This window comes from Vipera ursinii, assembly GCF_947247035.1.
Source record: "Vipera ursinii genome assembly, chromosome: 3".
Classification (NCBI taxonomy): domain Eukaryota; kingdom Metazoa; phylum Chordata; class Lepidosauria; order Squamata; family Viperidae; genus Vipera; species Vipera ursinii.
In genome coordinates this window covers 123,490,151-123,511,530 of record NC_139516.1, presented here as the reverse complement: position 1 = coordinate 123,511,530, position 21,380 = coordinate 123,490,151, and the positions used below count along the sequence as shown (strand labels likewise).

At 39.9% G+C, this 21,380-nt stretch overlaps 1 protein-coding gene across 1 annotated transcript in view; it reads left to right on the top strand.

Annotated features, from left to right (window-relative positions):
• ADCY2 (adenylate cyclase 2) overlaps nucleotides 1-21,380 on the top strand; it is a gene marked incomplete at its 5' end in the record, with an annotated part of 171,371 nt that overhangs the window by 10,685 nt on the left and 139,306 nt on the right. The window contains one exon of the mRNA XM_083360624.1: nucleotides 10,894-11,091. Within this exon, the coding sequence (XP_083216750.1) occupies nucleotides 10,894-11,091 (198 nt within the window). The remainder of the gene's footprint in view (nucleotides 1-10,893; nucleotides 11,092-21,380) is intronic.

The window sequence follows — 21,380 nt, the reverse complement described above, 5'->3', positions numbered from 1 at the left end:
CTCCGAAGACTCAGGGCGGCTTACAAGCTTAGCAGTAGCCTTCATTCTATGTATATGCCTGCTTGTTAGGGCTTTCACACACACCCCAAGCGGCATTATTACAAAGTCAGCTTAATTGCCCCCAACAATCTGGGTCCTCATTTTACCTACCTCGGAAGGATGGAAGGCTGAGTCAACCTTGAGCCTGGTGGGACTCGAACCTGCACTAATTGCAGGCAGCTGGTGTTACGTACGGAGGCATTAGCCCACTGCTCCACCAAGGTTCCTCAGCCAGAGTTTCTTTTGTAAGATGGTAGCTGTATAAATTTGTTTAATTAATTAATTAATTTCTCACAGGCATGTTCTAGATGCTTTCTCAGAATAATAACCCTGTGAAGACTTGAGTGAGGCCTATCCTTTTGCTTTTGTTTTTTCTATCATCTAAGAGTTATGTTTTCTCTATGGATTTATACATTAAATAGCCTCACTGACATTGCAGAAACCACAACACATGAATAAACTTTCCTAAAGAAGAATTTTGTTAAATTAAATCTATGTTGAATTTTATAAGAGGTTTGCACTTTCTTGGCTGAATAAATTAGAACACTATAATTAACTTGTTGTTGTTGTTGTTCTAAAAAATCACCCTTTGGAGAAATTAAATGGAGAATGAATAATTTTAATGAAATAAGATGGAGATTAAATGGAAAGATTAAAACACAAGGCTACTTAATGTACTATTTTTATATGGACAAACACTATTATGCCATTTTTGGTAATGTTGCTAATAGATAACATCTTTTCTAATGAAAACATGGTGTTCCATTATTTTAAAGGATTTTATTTTAAATTCCTGATCATTTAGTTTATAGTTATTTTGTACTGAGTTAAAATAGAATGTGTGTATCTACATAGAATCATGAGCTCTAATACTTTAAGGCAAGATGTTATTTTGCCAGACATCTGTTCATCATGTACATTAGGTGATAGTAAACAAGATGAGAATATATTGACATCTATAGTACAGCAGACAGGTGAATGAAAACACTTGCTCTGCATTGCATGATCCATTGCTTCCATTAATTATTTCCGTAGTGGATCCCTTCTAGTCATTCTAATAATTCTTTGTGCTTGTGTTAGCAAAAACAAAGAAAGCTGCAGCCCCATATTCTTAAAGGACTATTTGATATTTTAGAAAAAGCCTATTCTGTTATTGCAACCAAGACAGGGTCTAGATTGTATTTTTTTTGTGTGCATCAGATGAATCACTGCTCCTTCAAAATGCAATTGCTGCTCAGGAGGAACATGTAATTAATAGAGTGTAAGAGTAGCAGCAGCTAAAATAAGAGTACAAGATACATTCCACTATATAACATTATAAATGCGGGGAAAATGTAGGTTGTGTTAGAAAAGTTAAGGAATGTTTATAAACTAGAGTACTACATTTGTGGGCTCCAAATGCTGCCACGTGTTTTTTAAAAACCCTATTAAATATTTGTGAGTATGGAGATGTGCATAGAAACAAAGTTTTAAAAGTATGTGACTGCTCATTTTTACTTCGCTGTAAATGCCTATGGGAAATAAATCTTGCCAAGGCCATCTTTTCTTCCTGAAGAGCTGAGATTTTAGCACTAATTTTTCTTTTAGAAATAAAACCTTTGCAGGCAATGATCATGCTAGGTGCAGAAATTTCTTTGCTTTTTTTTGAGATACTACTGTCGTAGCTACGCTCTCCAATTTTTTCCTATCAGTACTTTAAGACAGAGTGTGTACATTCCAGTTTCCCTCAATTAAACATTGTCACCTTCTGGGATCCAGGAAATGTGTCTTTTCTGTGCTCCCCCCACCCTCTGGAACACAATCCCTCTCCCCCCCACTCGATATAGATGGCCACTATTACTGGGATTCTAGAAAGCCCTTAAGACATGGCTCTGTTCCCAGGCCTAGAGTTAATGTGTTTGTTAATGTATATGTGGAGTCTTGTCGTATTGATACTATTTATTGTTCTGGTTGTTTTAGCTTGGGCTGCCTTCTTTATGTATAACTGTTTAAATTGTTTTACAACCTCAACTCGCCAACTGCTTTTTGTATTTTGCAACCACCCAGATTTTAATGGAGTGGGTGGCCATAACTCATTTTAAGACATGTAATTGAATTGATTACTATGAAAGTGGGTTCAGTTACTGTGTATTGGTGAATTCTCATTTTTAAAATTTATATTTCTTTTTAAATTTACATTTATTTGTATTCAAGGTCAGGGACACATAGAGCAAATTCCAGATGATGGAGTAAAGCTCCCTCTGATAATCTTCCAGTTTTCATTATGGATCTGGAGCTGTTCAGCCTCATCATCACTCCAAATGAAAATTCTTTTTCATTTCTAAAATGCATCCCAGACTGCCTACTGGGAGGATGTGCAGGGAAAATCTGTAATAGTAGCTGAAATGTGTTTCAGAATGCTCTTGTGCTGATTTTTAAAATAAGAATTTGGTAAGAAAATTCCATGGAATTCTTCAGTACATGGAGTGAAAACTGTTGATGATATAATATTTCATATGCAGTAAACATGCTTTCAGCATATACAGCATACAGCATATGCCTTATAGAAGGGAGTGTCATGGTTCCGAAACCCATTAAAGAACTTCAAGGCAAGAATTCTTCCTTAAAGAACATTTTATTCAGGAAACAAAGTATCGGCACTACATAGTTGAACCCAAAACTAGATTCCCTTCCCCCAGATACAAAGTAACAAATTGCAAGTCCCACTCCCACAAACCAGTCATAAATCACATTCTCCAATTAGCCAGGAGCACGAGCTCGCTCCTCAGCCCTCCAAAACATTTATCAGTTTGTGTCCTTGAGTTCCCACGGAGCTGCATTGTTATTATGGCTAGCTGAGCTCAAGCATTCAACCCATCCCCCCTTCAAAGCCTAATTTCTAAACAGAAGAAAAAGCATGTTAAAAGCAAAGTAAAATGGTTGCAATTTCCATCAGTTGTCAGAGCAGGAACATCCAGTGTTACAGCGCTGACAGGGAGATTTAGTTTTACTCAAGCCTTGTTGCCTCTGGGCAGAGCAAGATGGAAACCTGAATGGAGGCACAATGTCCTTAATATTGGATATGGCCCCCTATAATTGATCTCTACATACATAATACAAGTAGGTAAACAAAGATAGAATTCATATCTATAGCTGTTCCTACAATGTCCTCATCCTTGAAGGCATTTCTATTTCACTGCAAGATCTGTCAACCGTCCCAACTTGGTCAGTTAGAAAAGAAAGACTCAGGTCCATTGTTAATTAAAGTATACTTTACTAAAGCCAAGTGCTTATTAAAGAAGCAAAGCTGGACCTGAGCTTTTCATGCCCAAAGCATATGGTTATTTTCTACCTTGTTCCCACATTCCTCTCTGGTTTCAACAAGTGTCTAATTGAGTGTTAACAAATTGTTTGGGTATCAGTCCCTGTCTTCGCGGGCTGGATGGTTCTGCATTCCACAGTGTGACCTTGGGACGGCCAGCGGCTCTCTTGGGGGGGCATGATGCATAGTTTCTATTCCTCTCATGCTACCGCCCCATCCCATCCTGCAGCTTGCCACTCCCCACTGAGCATGGCAGGCTAACAGCAGGCAATGCATGGCGTAGCAGGATGACAGTCCTGACAAGATCAGAGAAAGGACTTATCTACCTCTTCCTGTGGCAAGATACAATTATTTGGTGCAGCCTACTTGCATTTATTACAGAAACATTATTTGAACAAGGCTTTTGCTTAATCCGTTTTGGCCAGTTTTTAAATGTTTAGTTTCTCTTTTTCATCGTTAGATTAAAATTTTTGTTAAAATTTACTTTTGTACCAGGGAAACTGTCTAGGACAGTTGGCCAAAACATTGAGCTGAATAGCTGTAGCTTCATAGTAGAACATGTATGTAGTGCACAAATGTCACATGTTCCATTCAGAGCACCTCCTCTGCTGGAACATGGAGAGCTGTTGGCACACGATGTAGGAAACTGGTCTGACTGCTATTATACAACAGCCTGTATTTGATGTAGGGCATCCTCTTTCACCATGTTTCTCCGAATCCACTTTATGTTCCCGAGTTTCAGATTTTCAGACAATTTTGTTGTAAAAAAATGATGTTTTATAAATAAACAAGATAACATTTTAATCTTCATTTTAATAATCATTGATTATGAACCTTCCAGTTGTCATCAACTCTTATTCTCCAAATAGAAACACTTTCTCCACGACAAACTGTCCCTAACCTGGTCTTTTGGTACTTCTAACAGTGCATTCATTACCACTGCAGCTGAGCCCATCCACCTTGCTCTGATCACCCTCCTCTTCTCTTTCCTTCCACCTTTTCCAGCATTAGAGCCTTCTCAAGAAATTTTAATAAACACTTTATGAAATAGAGGTTGACTGATCTCTTTCCATTTATATACAGATTCAATAAACTTGAATAAACATGATGGTCAGTAGATTTATAAACATATTTAATAACTGCATAATATGATTTCCCATTTGAAACAAAAAAGCAAAAGCTGTTAATGCAAATTTCAATATTTATATTATTTGCTATGTAAGATATAAATTGAAAATAGGTTGAAAAATAGAACATTAGGAACTTTGGAAATGACTAGAGCAGGGGTCGGCAACCTAAAAAAGAAAAAGAGCCACTGGGAACCGGTTCCATCACAAATTAAAAAAAGAGGGAGCCGCGTGCGTGTGTCCATGCACGCGCATGCGCAAAAAGGTTTTTTGCGCATGCGCGGACGCACGCGGCTGCCATTTTTTAAAAAATGAGATGGAACCGGTTCCCGGTTGCCCGATGGCGACGGCCCGTCTGCAAAGCTGCCGCTTTCGGCAGCTTTGCAGACGGGCCGTGGCAGCTTCCTCAAAGAGCGGCGCCCCTGCCCATTCCGAGAGGTGCGCGCGCACCTCTCCGAACGACCGGAGGTGCGTGCGTACCTCCGCGCGAACGGGCAGCGGTGCCGCTCTTTCAGGAAGCTGCCGCGGCCCGTCTGCTAAGCTGCCGCTTTCGGCAGCTTCACAGAAGGGCCGCGGCGGGCTTCCTGAAAGAGCGGCACCGCTGCCCATTCGCGCGGAGGTACGCGCGCACCTCCGGTCGTTCGGAGAGGTGCGCGCGCACCTCTCGGAATGGGCAGGGGCGCCGCTCTTTGCGGAAGCTGCCGCGGCCCGTCTGCTAAGCTGCCACTTTCGGCAGCTTCACAGAAGGGCCGCGGCGGGCTTCCTGAAAGAGCGGCACCGCTGCCCATTCGCGCGGAGGTACGCGCGCACCTCCGGTCGTTCGGAGAGGTGCGCGCGCACCTCTCGGAATGGGCAGGGGCGCCGCTCTTTGCGGAAGCTGCCGCGGCCCGTCTACTAAGCTGCCGCTTTCGGCAGCTTCACAGACGGGCCGCGGCAGCTTCCTCAAAGAGCGGCACCGCTGCCCATTCGCGCGGAGGTACGCGCGCACCTCTCCAAAGGTTTGGGGAGGTGCGCGCGCACCTCCGCCCATTCGGGGAGGTGCGCGTGCACCTCTCCAAACGGGCGGTGCCACTCTCCATTTGGAGAGGTGCGCGCGCACCACTGCCCGTTGGAAGAGGTGCGCGCGCACCGGGCGGCTGGGAGCCGCAAGAGACGGCTCAAAGAGCCGCATGCGGCTCCGGAGCCGCAGGTTGCCGACCTGTGGACTAGAGTCAATCAAGCTATATAAACAGGGAAAAAAACCAGGAAAAAGCTGTGCTTCTAGAAGACAACAGAAGTTTAAGCAGAATAATAAATAACTATAAATAATTAATAAATATTTACACCTGAAATTGGATTGTATCATGGATGCAAGGGAAAGCCATTGTTTATGGGGAGGAATCTGTGCATAATTATTACACTCTTTCTCCTCGTCCTTTGAAAAATGATATTAGGGCACTAAGAAATACAGTCATGACTGAAATTGTTGGCACCCCATAAATTTTTCCAGAAAATCAAGTACTTCTCACAGAAAAGTATTGCAGGAACACATGTTTTGCTATACACAGGTTTATTCCCTTTGTGTGTATTGGAACACAACAAAAAAGGGAGAGAAAAAAGCAAATTGGACATAATGTCAAACAAAACTCCAAAAATGGGCTGGACAAAATTATTGGCACCCTTTCAAAATTGTGGATAAACAAGATTGTTTCAAGCATGTCATGCTCCTTTAAACTCACCTGGGTCAAGTAACAGGTGTGGGCAATATAAAAATCACACCTGAAAGCAGATAAAAAGGAGAGAAGTTCACTTAAGTCTTTGCATTGTGTATCTGTGTGTGCCACGCTAAGCATGGACAACAGAAAGAGGAGAAGAGAACTGTCTGAGGACTTGAGAACCAAAATTGTGGACAAATATCAACAATCTCAAGGTTACAAGTCCATCTCCAGAGATCTAGATTTGCCTTTGTCCACAGTGTGCAACATTATCAAGAAGTTTGCAACCCATGGCACTGTAGCTAATCTACCTGGTCATGGATGGAAGAGAAAAATTGATGAAAGGTTGCAACGCAGGATAGTCCGGATGGTGGATAAGCAGCCCCAAACAAGTTCCAAAGGAATGCAAGCTGTCCTGCAGGCTCAGGGATCATCAGTGTCAGCGCGAACTATCCATCGACATTTAAATGAAATGAAACGCTGTGGCAGGAGACCCAGGAGGACCCCACTGCTGACACAGAGACATAAAAAAGCAAGATTACAGTTTGCAAAAATGTACTTGAGTAAGCCAAAATCCTTCTGGGAAAACGTCTTGTGGACAGATGAGACTAAGATAGAGCTTTTTGGTAAAGCACAACATTCTACTGTTTACCGAAAACGAAATGAGGCCTACAAAGAAAAGAACACAGTACCTACAGTGAAATATGGTGGAGGTTCAATGATGTTTTGGGGTTGTTTTGCTGCCTCTGGCACTGGGTGCCTTGAATGTGTGCAAGTCATCATGAAATCTGAGGATTACCAAAGGATTTTGGGTCGCACTGTAGAGCCCAGTGTCAGAAAGCTGGGTTTGCGTCCGAGTTCTTGGGTCTTCCAGCAGGACAATGACCCCAAACCTACGTCAAAAAGCATCCAAAAATGGATGGCAAGAAAGCGCTGGAGAGTTCTGAAGTGGCCAGCAATGAGTCCAGATCTGAATCCCATGGAACACCTGTGGAGAGATCTTAAAATTGCTGTTGGGAAAAGGCGCCCTTCCAATAAGAGAGACCTAGAGCAGTTTGCAAAGGAAGAGTGGTCCAAAATTCCAGGTGAGAGGTGTAAGAAGCTTATTGACGGTTATAGGAAGTGACTGATTTCAGTTATTTTTTCCAAAGGGTGTGCAACCAAATATTAAGTTAAGGGTGCCAATAATTTTGTCCAGCCCATTTTTGGAGTTTTGTTTGACATTATGTCCAATTTGCTTTTTTTCCTCCTTTTTTGTTGTGTTCCAATACACAGAAAGGGAATAAACCTGTGTATAGCAAAACATGTGTTCCTGCAATACTTTTCTGTGAGAAATACTTGATTTTCTGGAAAAATTTATGGGGTGCCAACAATTTCGGCCATGACTGTAGCTCCTGAATTAGTGGAAGCAAGCTGGAAGCGTAGAAAAAATTGTAGTGTTGCTCTTTAAAAAATATTTTTCAAAGCGGATGTAATCTCTTATCTTTAGCAAAACAAGGGCAACATTATTTTTGTCTCCCTGTCCAACATACAGACATAGACCACATGACACACACACCCCGACCCATCTTTCTTCAGCATTGCCACTAGAAGAGTAAATTCAAAACGAATGTTGCTCTTCGTGCTACTATTATGTCTGTCCTGCTGGAGGAACACAAGCCTGTCTGCTTCTTTTCCACTGTATAGATTTTCATGGCATCTTTCCTGCCACTTTCTTCAGTTAAGCTTCTGTGACTTGCTTCCTAGGGTGTGTATGTGTGTGTGTGTGTGTGTGCGGGGCAATTAAATGGATGTGGGCCATCCAAGCAGTCCAGTCTTTCTGAACAAGCTGCTTGGTGGCAGTTTTGATCTGAATAACTTGCTTTTGTGAGGTCAGTGACAAGGTAGTGCAGATGTGACCAAGCAACCAGGACTGGGAGATTGTGACCTGTGCCTAGAGCCATTACTGCAGCTTAGCTAAAAGGTCTGTGGAGGCGACTGCCCCATTTGTGGGCTTGGCCACAACTTTAGGAGGCTGTATTGCTCCTGGCAGCAATGCGTTTTAGCATTTACTTGAAACTTTCTGGATTAGAGAGGTCTCTCGTCAGCTACTGCTACCTAGGAGAGCAGGTTATACAAATAAGCGTAAAAAAAAGAACTAAATGCAGTATTTTAAGCTAGAGGCTTTATAGAGGAGTTTAGAATTTAGAATGAAATAACTACAGTATATGTTCTTTTTGGCTTTAAGAAATGATTGTTCTAGAATTCTTACTAAAAAGGGTTTTGTAATCTTAGTGCAAATAGTTATAGATGAATAGAAATGCGATGCTTTTTCATATTAACACAACTAAAGAGGTAGAGAAGAAAATAATAGGGAAAGAGAGAAGCATATGCCAGAGGTTTATTTTTAAATATATTTGCATAGTTGAAAAAAAAGAGGGGGACAGAGAACATAGTGTTTAAAATAAATATTTGTGAAACTCAAGATCATTTTAATAATGTTGCCAAAGCTAAATATGACATATTATAGATTCACATGCTATATCAAACATGTAGAAGCATAGTATAAGCTAAGTAAAAGCATTCAAGGCTAGTGATAAATTTCTATATAAATTAGCAAGAATATAAATAGAAAGGTATTGCCACATTGCCATTTCAAAGCCGAAGAGCCAGCGCTTGTCCAAGGATGTCTCCGTGGTCATGTGGCCGGCATGACTAGACGCCAAAGGCGCACGGAATGCTGTTACCTTCCCACCATAGTGGTCCCTATTTTTCTACTTGCATTTTTACGTGCTTTCGAACTGCTAGGTTGGCAGAAGCTGGGACGAGTAACAGGCGCTCACTCTGTTACACGGCACTCGGGATTCGACCCACCAAACTGCCGACCTTCTGATCGACAGGCTCAGCGTCCTAACCCACTGAGCCACCGCGTCCCCATTGTACATCACAGTAGGGGCAAAAAATGCAGGTGAAATGTCAGATTATTAATTTCTGCAATAGGTAGCATGCCTCATAATGCTGTTTATATTCCCTCTTATATGCTGATCTATGACTGTTAGAAAGATTTGGCTGATTGATATACGGTATCCTCTTGTGGCACAAACAGTGATGGTTAAATCTGCAGAGGCAATCTGTTTTAGTAGTTCTAGTAGGATTCATATTATTTAATAACTGACTGTTACAGTGTTATGTGCTATTTGGAAAACCTCTTTGACAGAAATATTAAATAAAATATCTATAAAAGAAATAACCAGAAATCAGATTTGCTATTCTGAGAGTTATAGTACTACTTACAGTGAGAGAGTGATAAATCAGTTTGGAAATTACAGAACTCATGGAATGCTCTCAGACTGAATTAAAAGCTGCTTATCTATATAAAATGAAGCATGATTTGATCAATCTTTGAGGTTAATAAATTTTAAAGTAAATACAGTGAATTATACATTGTATTACAAATATGTAGTCAACAGTTATGTTGTTATCCAGTGAATTCTCTAACCTTTCCTTTCTATTTTATGGAAAAGTATTTATCTGGCTTCATTGCAGATTATGTGTGAACTCCACTCTTCTCTCCTCCTCCCACTAGGTTATAGAAGGAATCAAGCAGATTTCAGTGTAATTTTCATACGTGGCTGGTTTGCCTTATGTGAGAAATGGAAAAGTGATTAAAATAAAATCTAGATTGCAAAATAATTTATCAGAATAATTCAGGGTTTTGTTGTGGCTTTGTATAGAAGTTGGGAAAAGTTTCTTTTAAATCTAATGTGGGTGGATTTCAGAAAGGGAAACAGCACTTGGAGATGGAAACTGAAAACAGATGCAAAGTAAATTATGGAGATTTTGAGAATTTTTGGCCAAACAAATAGATTAGGCTCACAGTCTTTCACACTCAACAAAAATCTAATCGCAACCTCACCCTACCCTGAAAGCTAATGTTTGGAAGAGACGTTCTTTACTTCAAGTGTACCATATATTTTTTTTGAGCACCAGAAAATGATTTTGTTAGAAAGACAGTCTCCAAATAAATATTGTATGTATATTATACAGAAAGGATCCCAAAGACTGGTTCTCAAGGACTCCTTAAGCTCATATGAGGGGTTTAAGTCAGCTTGTAGAAATTTCTAAAACACACTATCCTGGCATAACTGCTTGGAAATTTCCATCTACAGTTTGCCATGTTTTATGGAAGGAAAGCATAAACTAACTCCTGGAATTCGTGGAATTAGTTTCATGCTGCTTTGGATCCTAGCTTTAAACTGCAAGTAAGTGACAATGCGTTCCTCAGAGTGTTTATTCAGAATTAAGTAACCCTGATAAAATAAAATCTAGTTTCTGGTTTATGCACGCAGAAAGACAAACTGTGTTAACTACTTTTTTTTCCCTCCTAGCAAATGCAGTATATCGTGAAAGGCAACTGAGCAGCATAATAAAATCTTACATTCATAAGAGAATTCAATTCAAGTTGCAAATTGCTAGGTTTTAATTCTTCAAGCATTAGCTAGAAAATATATTGCTTCGCTCTCTTTTTATTTAAAATACATTATTCTTTATATTGTTTTTAAAAAATTTGCCCCGTGACACCCCTCCTCTGCTTTACACAAGCATAATTGGCCCTTGAAAATGCAATAATCTAAAATGCATGATAAGTCTGGCAAAGTTTTATTAATTTGGTATTTATTTCAATGGAGGATGGTAAACATTGAGTTCTTTTTCTTAGAATAAATTGTAAGTTTTCATATTTTCTTATTTTCAGGAAACAGAGGACCATGTCGCATTCTTGATAACTGTTCCTACCGCTCTGGCAATTTTCTTTGCCATATTTATCCTTGCCTGCATAGAACCATTATTCAAAAAGTTCCTACGTGTTTTCTCTGTGGTTGTCTGGGTATGCCTTGTTGCCATGGGATATCTCTTCATGTGGTTTGGAGGAATAATCTGTCCATGGGACCAGGTAGGCTTTGATTTTTTTGTTTTTATACAAAACATTTCTATTGGTTTGAAGGAATACTTGATTTTATTAGAACCTAGACAACCTATGTTCCAATGGGTAATCCTTTCAGAGATATTTTCTTAACCAGATTCCTCAGTGTCTTCAACACTGAAAGAACTTCTAATGCACTGGCCTCACTGAAAAGATTGAGATACATTCAAAGATGTATCTAACTATGTACCGCTAAAACTCTTGTCATGACCTTCAACTGGATGAAATGGTGCATCGTAGGGTAACAGTTTTTGAATCCCAAGTGGGCTAATTTACAGAGTGTATGCAAAATATGGGACCTATTATTCCTGAGAAAAATGAAAGTTGTGGAAGTTGTGTCTGCTTCAGTGTTACTTGGCTGCTGCTGCAGTCTGTGGTCCTTGTTTTCAACATTCTGTGACATTTGCCCAGTCAATCTTGCAATCCCTTCTTCCTTCTCACACCTAGCAACAGCCACTTACCTGCCTGCTAGAAAGGGAATTGGGAAGGAAGGGAGGAACAAGGAAGACAAAATCTCCATCACCCTTTCCAGTCCATGCCACCTCCCTACATCCTCCTTCAATCTGTGTCATCATGCTGCGTGTCTTCTCTGACCCTTGCGGCATGCTGTGTACCCTTCCTGACTGCTGTGGCATCTCTCACACATTCCTATGTCCTCCATGCAATTTTCTTGCACCACCCGTTCTCTATGTGCCCTAATTGACCCACATAGCAACTCTTACATATCTCACAAACCCTTCTTGTCCCATGCCTCTTTCCCTGTTCCCTATTCAATCTGCACAGCACTTTTTGTGCACTCCCATGTACAGTTTCCAACATACACTGCCCACCAGCACATCACAGCCAGTGTGGCGTCTCTGATACACCCCCATATACCGTACCCAACCCATAGCACCTCTTGTGTATCTCCATGTACCATTGCTTACCCACATCTCCCCACATCCCCTCGTTACCTTCCTTACCTGGTAGCAACAACATGTCTGGCTGCTTGCCTTGGGTCTTGCAACTTCCTGCTATTTTATGTCATAACATGACATTTGAAGAAACTTTGTTCGAAAATTTGTGCCTATGATGCACTGTTTTGCCCAATGAAAGGTTTTGCAAAAATAGTTTTAGCTGTATATAGGTGTAGATGTTGGGGGGGGGGGAGTGGATTGAGAAAGTTAACAAGTTAAGACTCCTCATAACTGAATAGAAAAACTTCCATTGTCAAGAGCTGAAAACATTCAGTGTTTTTGCTGAACGATAGGAATTTCAAGATAAGGATGTAGTTTGAAATGTAATAGTTTTTTTTAAATCAGCTATTAACTAATAAGTTCATTCCATATTCAGGAAAATCAGGTGCCTAAGATACATACAACAAACTGTTTATTCTCTTTGTCCCTCTTTTATTTCAGAATAAAAGTTAGCTAAATTTAGAAAATTTGAAAAAAGAGGAGTGAATTATTATTTTTTAATTCAAGTAAACAATGTGGGATGAATTTAAGAACAATTTTAAAAACAAACATGACCTCAAATTGCATAAAACAATTACCGTATTTTTGGACCATAAGACGCACTTTTTTCCCCTAAAGTGGGGGGGAAACGAGGGTGCGTCTTATGGTCCGAAGGTGATCCCTATGGCCAGCCCCAACCTCCGCAAGTGGAAAGCAAGGGAGATTGCCAGGAGCACGAATTGGCACGTGCTGAGCAACGCCGATCTCACGCTCCTGCACTCTCCCTCGCTCGGTTTCAGCTTCCCTTGCTACAAGAGAAAGCAGGCTGAAACGGAGTGAGGGAGATTGCCAGGAATGCGAATTGGCTGATCTCGCGCTGCTGCAATCTGCCTCGTTTCAGCCTGCTTTCTCTTGTAGCAAGGGAAGCCGAAACCGAGCGAGGGAGTTTGCAGGAGCGCGAGATCGGCCGATTCGCATTTCTGGCAATCTCCCTCACTCCGTTTCAGCTTGCTTTCTGAAAGAGAAAGCCGGGCTGCAGGGCCGCCTCCGCGGGTACTGCTCTAATGCAGAGAGGGAAAGAAGGAAGGAAGGGACAATGGGAGAGGGAGGGAGAGAAAGAGAGAGAGAGAGGGAGAGAGAGAGAAGGAGAAAGAATTTTTTTCTTGTTTTCCTGCTCTAAAAACTGGGTGCGTCTTATGGTCCGGTGTGTCTTATGGTCCAAAAAATACGGTACATAAAAATCTTCAGTTGAGAACTATGCAGGAACAGTCCTGGAAATTTAGAATGGGAATTTTCCTTTACCCTTCTCTTAGAATACTATGTCTTAAAAGTAGCCATAAGAAAGATTATAGGATTGGACTAAAATTAAGGTGTATCATATAGCAAGGGAATAGCTTGTAGCTCTTTCCTGCAGCTGCTCATCTATTTCTCAAGTGCTTGAGAGGTACTAAGAGGACTGTGATGAATGACACAAATTGTAGCACCTGAGGCTGAGAGGGAAGAAATTTAACACTATTACACTTACCTAAATCTGGATCAAACCAATCATAAACTATACCTTAAATGTGTAATTGAGGAAGACTAAATTTTAAATGACAAAGTGTTATGTGACAGAGACAGAAAGAAACAATTGTACTTTTTATGTTGGCCATCTGAAGATATTATGGAAAATAGTGCTCAAATCCAAGTATGATTTAACTAGCCTTATGACATGTATAGAGAAATAACTTCAGAGGAAATAGCATTTTTGGAATTCAATAAAATGTTTTAAAAGGACTTTTAAGCAACCACCAAATAAATTGTTGTCATCAGCAGGAATCTGCTGCAGCCAGCCAGGCAGTAAGAACTGTCTGTCTCTTGCTTCTTTTCAATGACTCATTAGAATGAGCATGCATTAGTGGATTAAAAATGAAATGTGTCCAGTTTTAAAGAACTGAACTGAAATTCTCAAAAAGGTCCAGTGTGAGGAAACGTCTTACTTTGACCAGTGTAAATACAGAAGTTGTCAGTTCTGTATTTGTCATACATTTGTCAGGTTGAAAAAGTTGTCATACAGTGTTTTGAATCCTATCAGCAATAACGATAATAGTGGGTTTCTGTGTGGCTAGGATTCCCAACTGGTGGCCATGGTTTTTTACTCAATCACCACATTTTATGCTTGCCAGATTTCTGGCTTTTCTGATTTTTTTTTTTCTCTTTAAAAAAAAAATAACTGAGAAATATGTTTCTGGAAAAGTGAAATGCTAGCAACGAATGCCGTCTCTGTTTCTTAAAATGCTAACAACCCCCACGTGTTCAGCAAATGAGAATAGTAAGTTGCTGCAGTGCAATACTTCATTTTGAAGCAGAAAAAAAAATAAGCTGGAAGGGAGAGCAGTAGAAGTAATACTGACAGAGGCAGACAAGCTTTGTCTAGACTCCGTGTGTTTTAGCTATCTGTGTACATAGGTAGTGTTTGGGTAGAAATTTCTCCTATGCATGTGGATTCTTGGTGGAGCAGTGGGCTAATGCCTCCTTAAGTAACACCAGCTGCCTGCAATTAGTGCAGGTTCGCATCCCCCCAGGCTCAAGGTTGACTCAGCCTTCCATCCTTCCGAGGTAGGTAAAATGAGGACCCAGATTGTTGGGGGCAATTAAGCTGACTTTGTAATAATGCCGCTTGGGGTGTGTGTGAAAGCCCTAATAAGCAGGCATATACATAGAATGAAGGCTACTGCTAAGCTTGTAAGCCGCCCTGAGTCTTCGGAGAAGGGCGGGATATAAATGGAATTAAAATAATAATAATTAAAAAAATTCTGAGTATCACAACTTTGTCTTCAGTGCAGCACGTCCTGGAGGAAGAATTGGATTCCAAAGAATAGGTTTTTTTTTTTAATTCATCCAGCTTCAGCCTCACTCTTAGCCAAGTTACTTTTATTCAGCCTCACCAGTTCAGTCTTGTGACTGATCATTCTAACTGTGGCAGGGATTGGGTGAATGGGCAAAATCCCGAATATCAGAGCTGTTTACTGTAAGAATGTTGAAAAATACTCCATATCCAATAGTGTCTAGCTAGCCTCAGAGCTTGAATTTTTCATATCTAGAAAGGCTGAAGATTCACAAATGGGCTGTTTGAAAAGTGTTAAGAAACCCAGTGGAAACCCTCCTGTTTGTTTGGATTCTCTGATAAGAAGTGAAGAAACCTATAGATTTCTTATCCTTCCTTGTGTCTTTATTGTCAGTTGATCGTAGAAGTGCTTCATGACTCTTCAAATCCCAGGAATCAAATATGTAGTAAAGGATTACCAGATGCTGGTTTTGTGTTTTTTAGCTCAGGGTCTCTTTTTCGTCATCATCTCCTTTTTTATTTTTTTTTCACTGATTCAATATTATTTATTATAGCCATCTTACCATTTTACTATGGAATAGTGGCAAAACATGATTTGTATGTCAGAGAATCCTAGGGAAATGTAGAATACCCTAAATTTAGAAATTCATAGTGACACAACAATAGACATACCATGTATAAGTGCATATAAACCCAGCTACATATAAGACCCTTCATTTTTTAAAAAATGTGCTACCTGTGAATATAAGCTGACCTGAATTTTACTGGTATTTTGGTTAAAAATTCAAGGCCTGGGCTTATCCACAAGTATATATGGGATGTACAGGTACTTTAAAAAGTATTACCATATAATATTGTGGATTAGTTTATCCATGGGGATATACAGTATTTTGGTATCTAAAATTCTTGTCCTATCTGCAAGTATATAGGGTAAAACTATTATGGTAGAAAATAGTTGTTGATACTTTATTTAAAAAATGGTCAAGCAGAATTTTTTATTTTTTTATTTTTTAATAATTATGTACATCCCATTTTGAGGCCTCTCATCAGTTCCTACTTTGAATTGAGAACCAAAGTGAAAACCCATGGAAATTGGCAAGGTTAAGGGTATAGGTGTGCAGTGTTAAGTTTTTTGTTTTCTGTTCATATGTTCATTCTTACTTAAAATTACAAACACATTTTTTTTACCCAAAATGTAACTTCTGTCCTTTTTCTGAATTGTATCAAACTGTGAAGATGGCAAATTCCAAGAATTTATGAATGGTTATAGCCCTACTTTCCAAGATAAGATAGTGATACAAATTATGAGAGCTGTATTATGATTATACACAGTTATAATTGTGGGGCAAATTGTAATATTGGAGATCATACTGTGAATCTTAAATAAATAGTACTCTACTCACTACTACAAACCAATGTTTAAATAGCCAGGTAAACACCCCTCAAGATCTTGATATTAGATAAAACAAAGCTAGATATTTCTTTTTGTGAAGCATGGATTTTTTAAAAAAAATATTAGTAAATGTGATTGCTTTCACCTTGGACAGGGGTAGGCAACCTTGGCTCTTTTATGACTCGTGGACTTCAACTCCCAGAATTCATGAGCCAGCTATGCTGGCTCAAGAATTCTGAGAATTGAAGTCCACGAGTCATAAAAGAGCCAAGGTTGCCAACCCCTGACCTAGGACTCTTCAACATTCTTTCAGTTGGGAGGGGGAGATTATTTTTTTAAAGGTTGACCTTTTAGGCCTATAGGAGTGTGGGTGTTACCCCACCAGCCTTGTAGCCAAATGATCAGCCTATATTTTGGGGAACTTCAGTTATCCTTTAAGGCAGAGGTGGGGATCAGCGGGCCCTTTATGACTTGTGGACTTCAACGTGGCTGGCTTGGGATTTCTGGGAGTTGAAATTCACAAGTCATAAAAGAGCCATCATTCTTTACCCCTGCTTTAAGGAGTGAAAAGGGTGAATGAAGCTTCTCCAGGGTTTTAAGGGACAATTTTATATGAATGAACAAATGGAAGAATATCGGAGATGTGTAGTAAAGGAGTTGTTGTTTAAATTGAGTATTATATATATATCACTAAGGATTTTTTTCTTTCAAAAGATTATACCATAACATACCAATAAAATCTTTCAAGATTTTTCTGCTAAAAACAAGTGTGGCCATTTGCCTGGAATATATCAAATTATTATTATCTGTACCATACCTCTTGATTTTGTGTAACTATGCAGGTGGGAAAAGTTGAGCTACCCTGGGGGAAAGTAGCTGTGTGATATTGTGGAGCATTTATCATTCATTGTATAGAATGTTTGTCAAACAGGTTCTACAGATTAATGACTAACATAGTAGAACATTAAAATGCCACAAGTAAAAACGTTGATTGGAATGTTCCCAAATTTCATGAAGTCTTGCTCCATACCCTATTTCAGAACATCTCCATGTTGTGACACTCTGTAGATTGTTTTCTTATTTACTCTTCTGTCATTATTAGAAAGAGTGTACAGAGAAATAGCAAAACCTTTCAGGAATCATATAACAAGGCTTTCCCCCCCCCCTTCTAATCTGTAAAGGCATCTCAGGTGCCAGTGGTTAATTTGTTTTTTTTACATATCAATGGCTACTGGGTGCTTGGACATCCACCATATATAGTTAGTGCAATAGTATGATCAAGGTCCATCAACCAAAGACATTCCAAATAACTTAAGGCTACTTTAATTTGTTCACAGAGCTTTATGATGTGTGAAATTTAAGCAGATGATACAAAAGTTTTTACAAATGGATGTCCTGCCTTTTATTTTAAAATCTATTATAAATTCCATTTCACTAAAGTATCATGCAGATTAATGGAATAATGGAATTGCACAAAATATTAACTGAAAATAACTATATTAAAACATGCACTTTATGCGATTCTCAGTGCATTTATCCAGGGCATATTGCCAATTATGTTTTTGTCAATTTCAAGAACTTTTCAACAGTACATATGGCATGTTTTTCTTTTATGTTACCATTTTCTGATCCCTTTTCTTAAGTTTCTTTTTAGAAAAACACCTTCCCCAACTTGATGCCCTTCAGATATTAGCTAACATTTATGGTCATTATCTCAAAGAAACCAGGATAGTCAAGGCTGCATTAGATTGTAAACTGGAAGGTTGCTATTAAGAGAGCCAGTTTGTTGTAGTGGTTAAGGCACAACGCTAAAAATCAGGAGACTGAGCTGGGTGACATTGGGCCTAGGAAGGAGGCAATGGCAAACTATTTCCAAAAACATTGCAAAAAAAACTTTAAGGGAGTAGTCCAGGTAGTCAGTCACTAGGAGTCAACACTGACTCAAAAGGCTTTAAAAGAAAGTTACTTTTGTACTGTTGTATATCTGTAACCATTGTGATGTGCTTAGTATGCCTGTAAGGAGTCTTAAAACACTGTGAAGTGTGCTTGCATTTGTCATGCTGTTAATTTTAAAAATGATGGAATATCTTAGTATATTCTGAGATTTCAAGGTAAGATGCTATAGTTAGTCCTCAACTTAAAACTAGTTGTTGAATGACTATTCACAGTTACAGAAGCTGTGGAATAGGTGCTTTATGCCCCATAAAGTACTTCTGGCTGTTATAAACCATTGCACACAGACACACCCCAGTCACATGACTGTATTTAGAACAGTTGGCAATCTGTTCACATTTACGACCAGTTCCCAAGTGCACTGTGGTTATGTGGTTAGGACGCTGAGCTTGTCGATCAGAAGATCGGCAGTTTGGCGGTTCGAATCCCGAGTACCGCGTAGCAGAGTGAGCACCTGTTACTCGTCCCAGCTTCTGCCAACCTAGCAGTTTGAAAGCACGTAAAAATGCAAGTAGAAAAATAGGGACCACTACGGTGGGAAGGTAACAGCGCTCCGTGCGCCTTTGGCGTCTGGTCATGCCGGCCACATGACCACGGAGATGTCCTCGGACAAGCGCTGGCTCTTCGGCTTTGAAATGGAGATGAGCACCGGCCCCTAGAGTTGGAAACGACTAGCACGCATGTGCGGGGGAACCTTTACCTTTTACCTGCCAACTACCTCAGAAAGACAATGGGGAACCTGACATGGAAGGTTACAAGTGGATGGAATATTGGATTTGAGGTTGATTATCTCAGTGTGCCAAGGGATTTCTGCTCCCCTTCATGCAGGGTGGAGAAATTGTCCTACGCGCTGGAAGAATGACCTCCAATCTAGCAAAAATGCTAGTGAAATCCAGCATCCTGCGTCTTCCAGAACATTGGTGTTTGCTAGGGTTCTCCCCTCCAAGTGCCAGTGTTCTGAAAGGCTGGGAATGCTGGTGTTCTTTTTTCTCTTCCATAGGGGAGGGAAAGTCACTAGTGGACGCCAGCATCCTGAAAGACTTAGAATGATGGCATTCATTAGTGTTTTCCTCTCTGCAGAGGAGGGGAAGACACTTGCAAATATTGGTGTACTCTACTTCTAGAAGTAGAACATTAACTAGCATTTTCACCAGATTTGAAGTGTGTTCCTCCAGCAAACTGAGGGATTTCCTTCACTAGCAAATGACATCATTCTCGCAATTGTTCTCCCCAGTGGGGTGGGGTGAGGGCCCAAGCTTTGGGTGAGGTGGGAGGTCTGGGCCTTCTCCCCAGCGCTTGCTTAATGACCCACTTGATTGCTTAACAACCACCATTGGGAGAACTGGGATTGCGGCCATTGAGTAAAATGGTCAAGTGGTATCTCACTTAAGGACCACTTTGCCCAACAACCAAGATTCTGGGCTCAATTACGGTCATCATGGAGGATTACTTGCTCAGCTATTTATTTTATTGCAAGTGCCAGATCCAAGTTTGCCATAAACCATTTCGGATCTGAGCCACAGTGCAAAGTCACAGCCTCCCCTGGACGCTTCAGCATTGCAGCATGCCCAGCAGTGCAGTTTAAAGCCCCAAAGCCCCAGGAAGCCTCAGTTGCCGCAGTGCAGCCCAACTGTGTGGGGCACAATGATTCTTTGCCCCAGTCAAAAAGCAAACACTTAGGAAGCCCAATATATTGAGGATAGCAGACCTAGGCATGTTGGTTGTTTATAAATGTAGGATTTTTCTTTTCTGTTGCTCCCTTAAAAGGACCTTGTTAAAAAAAATATGTGCTTCAATCTTAACTCCATCGTTAGTCTATCAACCAGAGGGGTTTTTTTCCCCATGCAAAACACACACCTACACCTACCTTTTCTCTTCACTGATCTATGCTTTCTTTTAGTTCAAAGACAACAATAGGGAATGTGCCAGGAAAGCAATGAGTCATCCTGTATCTACTGCTTCTAGCATCCCGAATTTTATTTGAATAAAACTGGTTTTGAAAGATCAGAGAAAAATGTAGTTGCATGGGGATTGAGCTGTTGGTGAGCAAAATATCTTAGCTTGTATTTTCTCATTACATGGCATGTTGATTAAGGAGAGGGATCTGAACTTACAATTTCACTCTTTGAGGGCACAAATTACTCTTAGCTCTCTTTTTTTTCAGTTGAGGAGCTTTAAAAATTACTGTTACAAACCAGCAATTTAAATAAATGATTTTTTCCAGCTTGAAGAACTTTTGTTTGCTAGAAAATGTTATGGGGCATTAGAGATTTATGTATTAAGGAATTTCCAGACACATTGGCATTGATTAGTCAAATTGAAAATCCAGTGAACTGATACAGGGACACTGAATAATTCAGAGGAAACTTTTGGAGACTTGCTTGGCAGATATCTAAATGGTAATTTCTACGGAGCCTCCCTTTTTATTTTCCAGTCCAAAATATTTCAAGATGTGGAACTGGTTAATTCCAAGTTTGCAGAATTTTTAGTAAATTACTGTCCTGAACATGAATCAAGATACATAAATATGATCACTCCATAATATTTCCTCAGATAGTTTTATGGGCACGAATGGTAAATCTATCAATTTAAAATGCTACTTTTTCAGGATCATTAAATCTGTTTGTTGTCCATTGTATGCTAATAAATGAATAAAGTAGTTCTACTACTTGTTATATAAACCTGAATGGTAAAGTTTATTCACATGATACCTTGAATTTTGTAATAGTTCATTTATTTATAGGGAAGCCACTTCTTTTTCTTTGGTAACTGAAATTTATCATCCACCCCATTGGCAGAGCCTTTTCATACATAACAAAACCAAATCTGGGTTTGCTCTTAGGTGAGGTTTGACAGTAAAGATTGATAGTTAAAAGGGGGATTTGAACATTAAGGGTGTGTATTAATAGATGCCAGTTTCAGGCAACAAATCCCTGTTTCTAATAGCAATAATTTGGGGAAAGTAATAGTGTTTTCTAGTGTAGGAACCAAATAAATTCTTTTGTATTGCATGTATTTGCCCAGACAGCCATACAAAAACTGGAACATTTTTGAATCATCCAGAAGATGCAGCTGTTTCAGTGTTTGAAGGAGTATATTATGCTTGCATAACACATTTTGTGAAGGGCTCCTTTTGAATGCTTTGCACAGC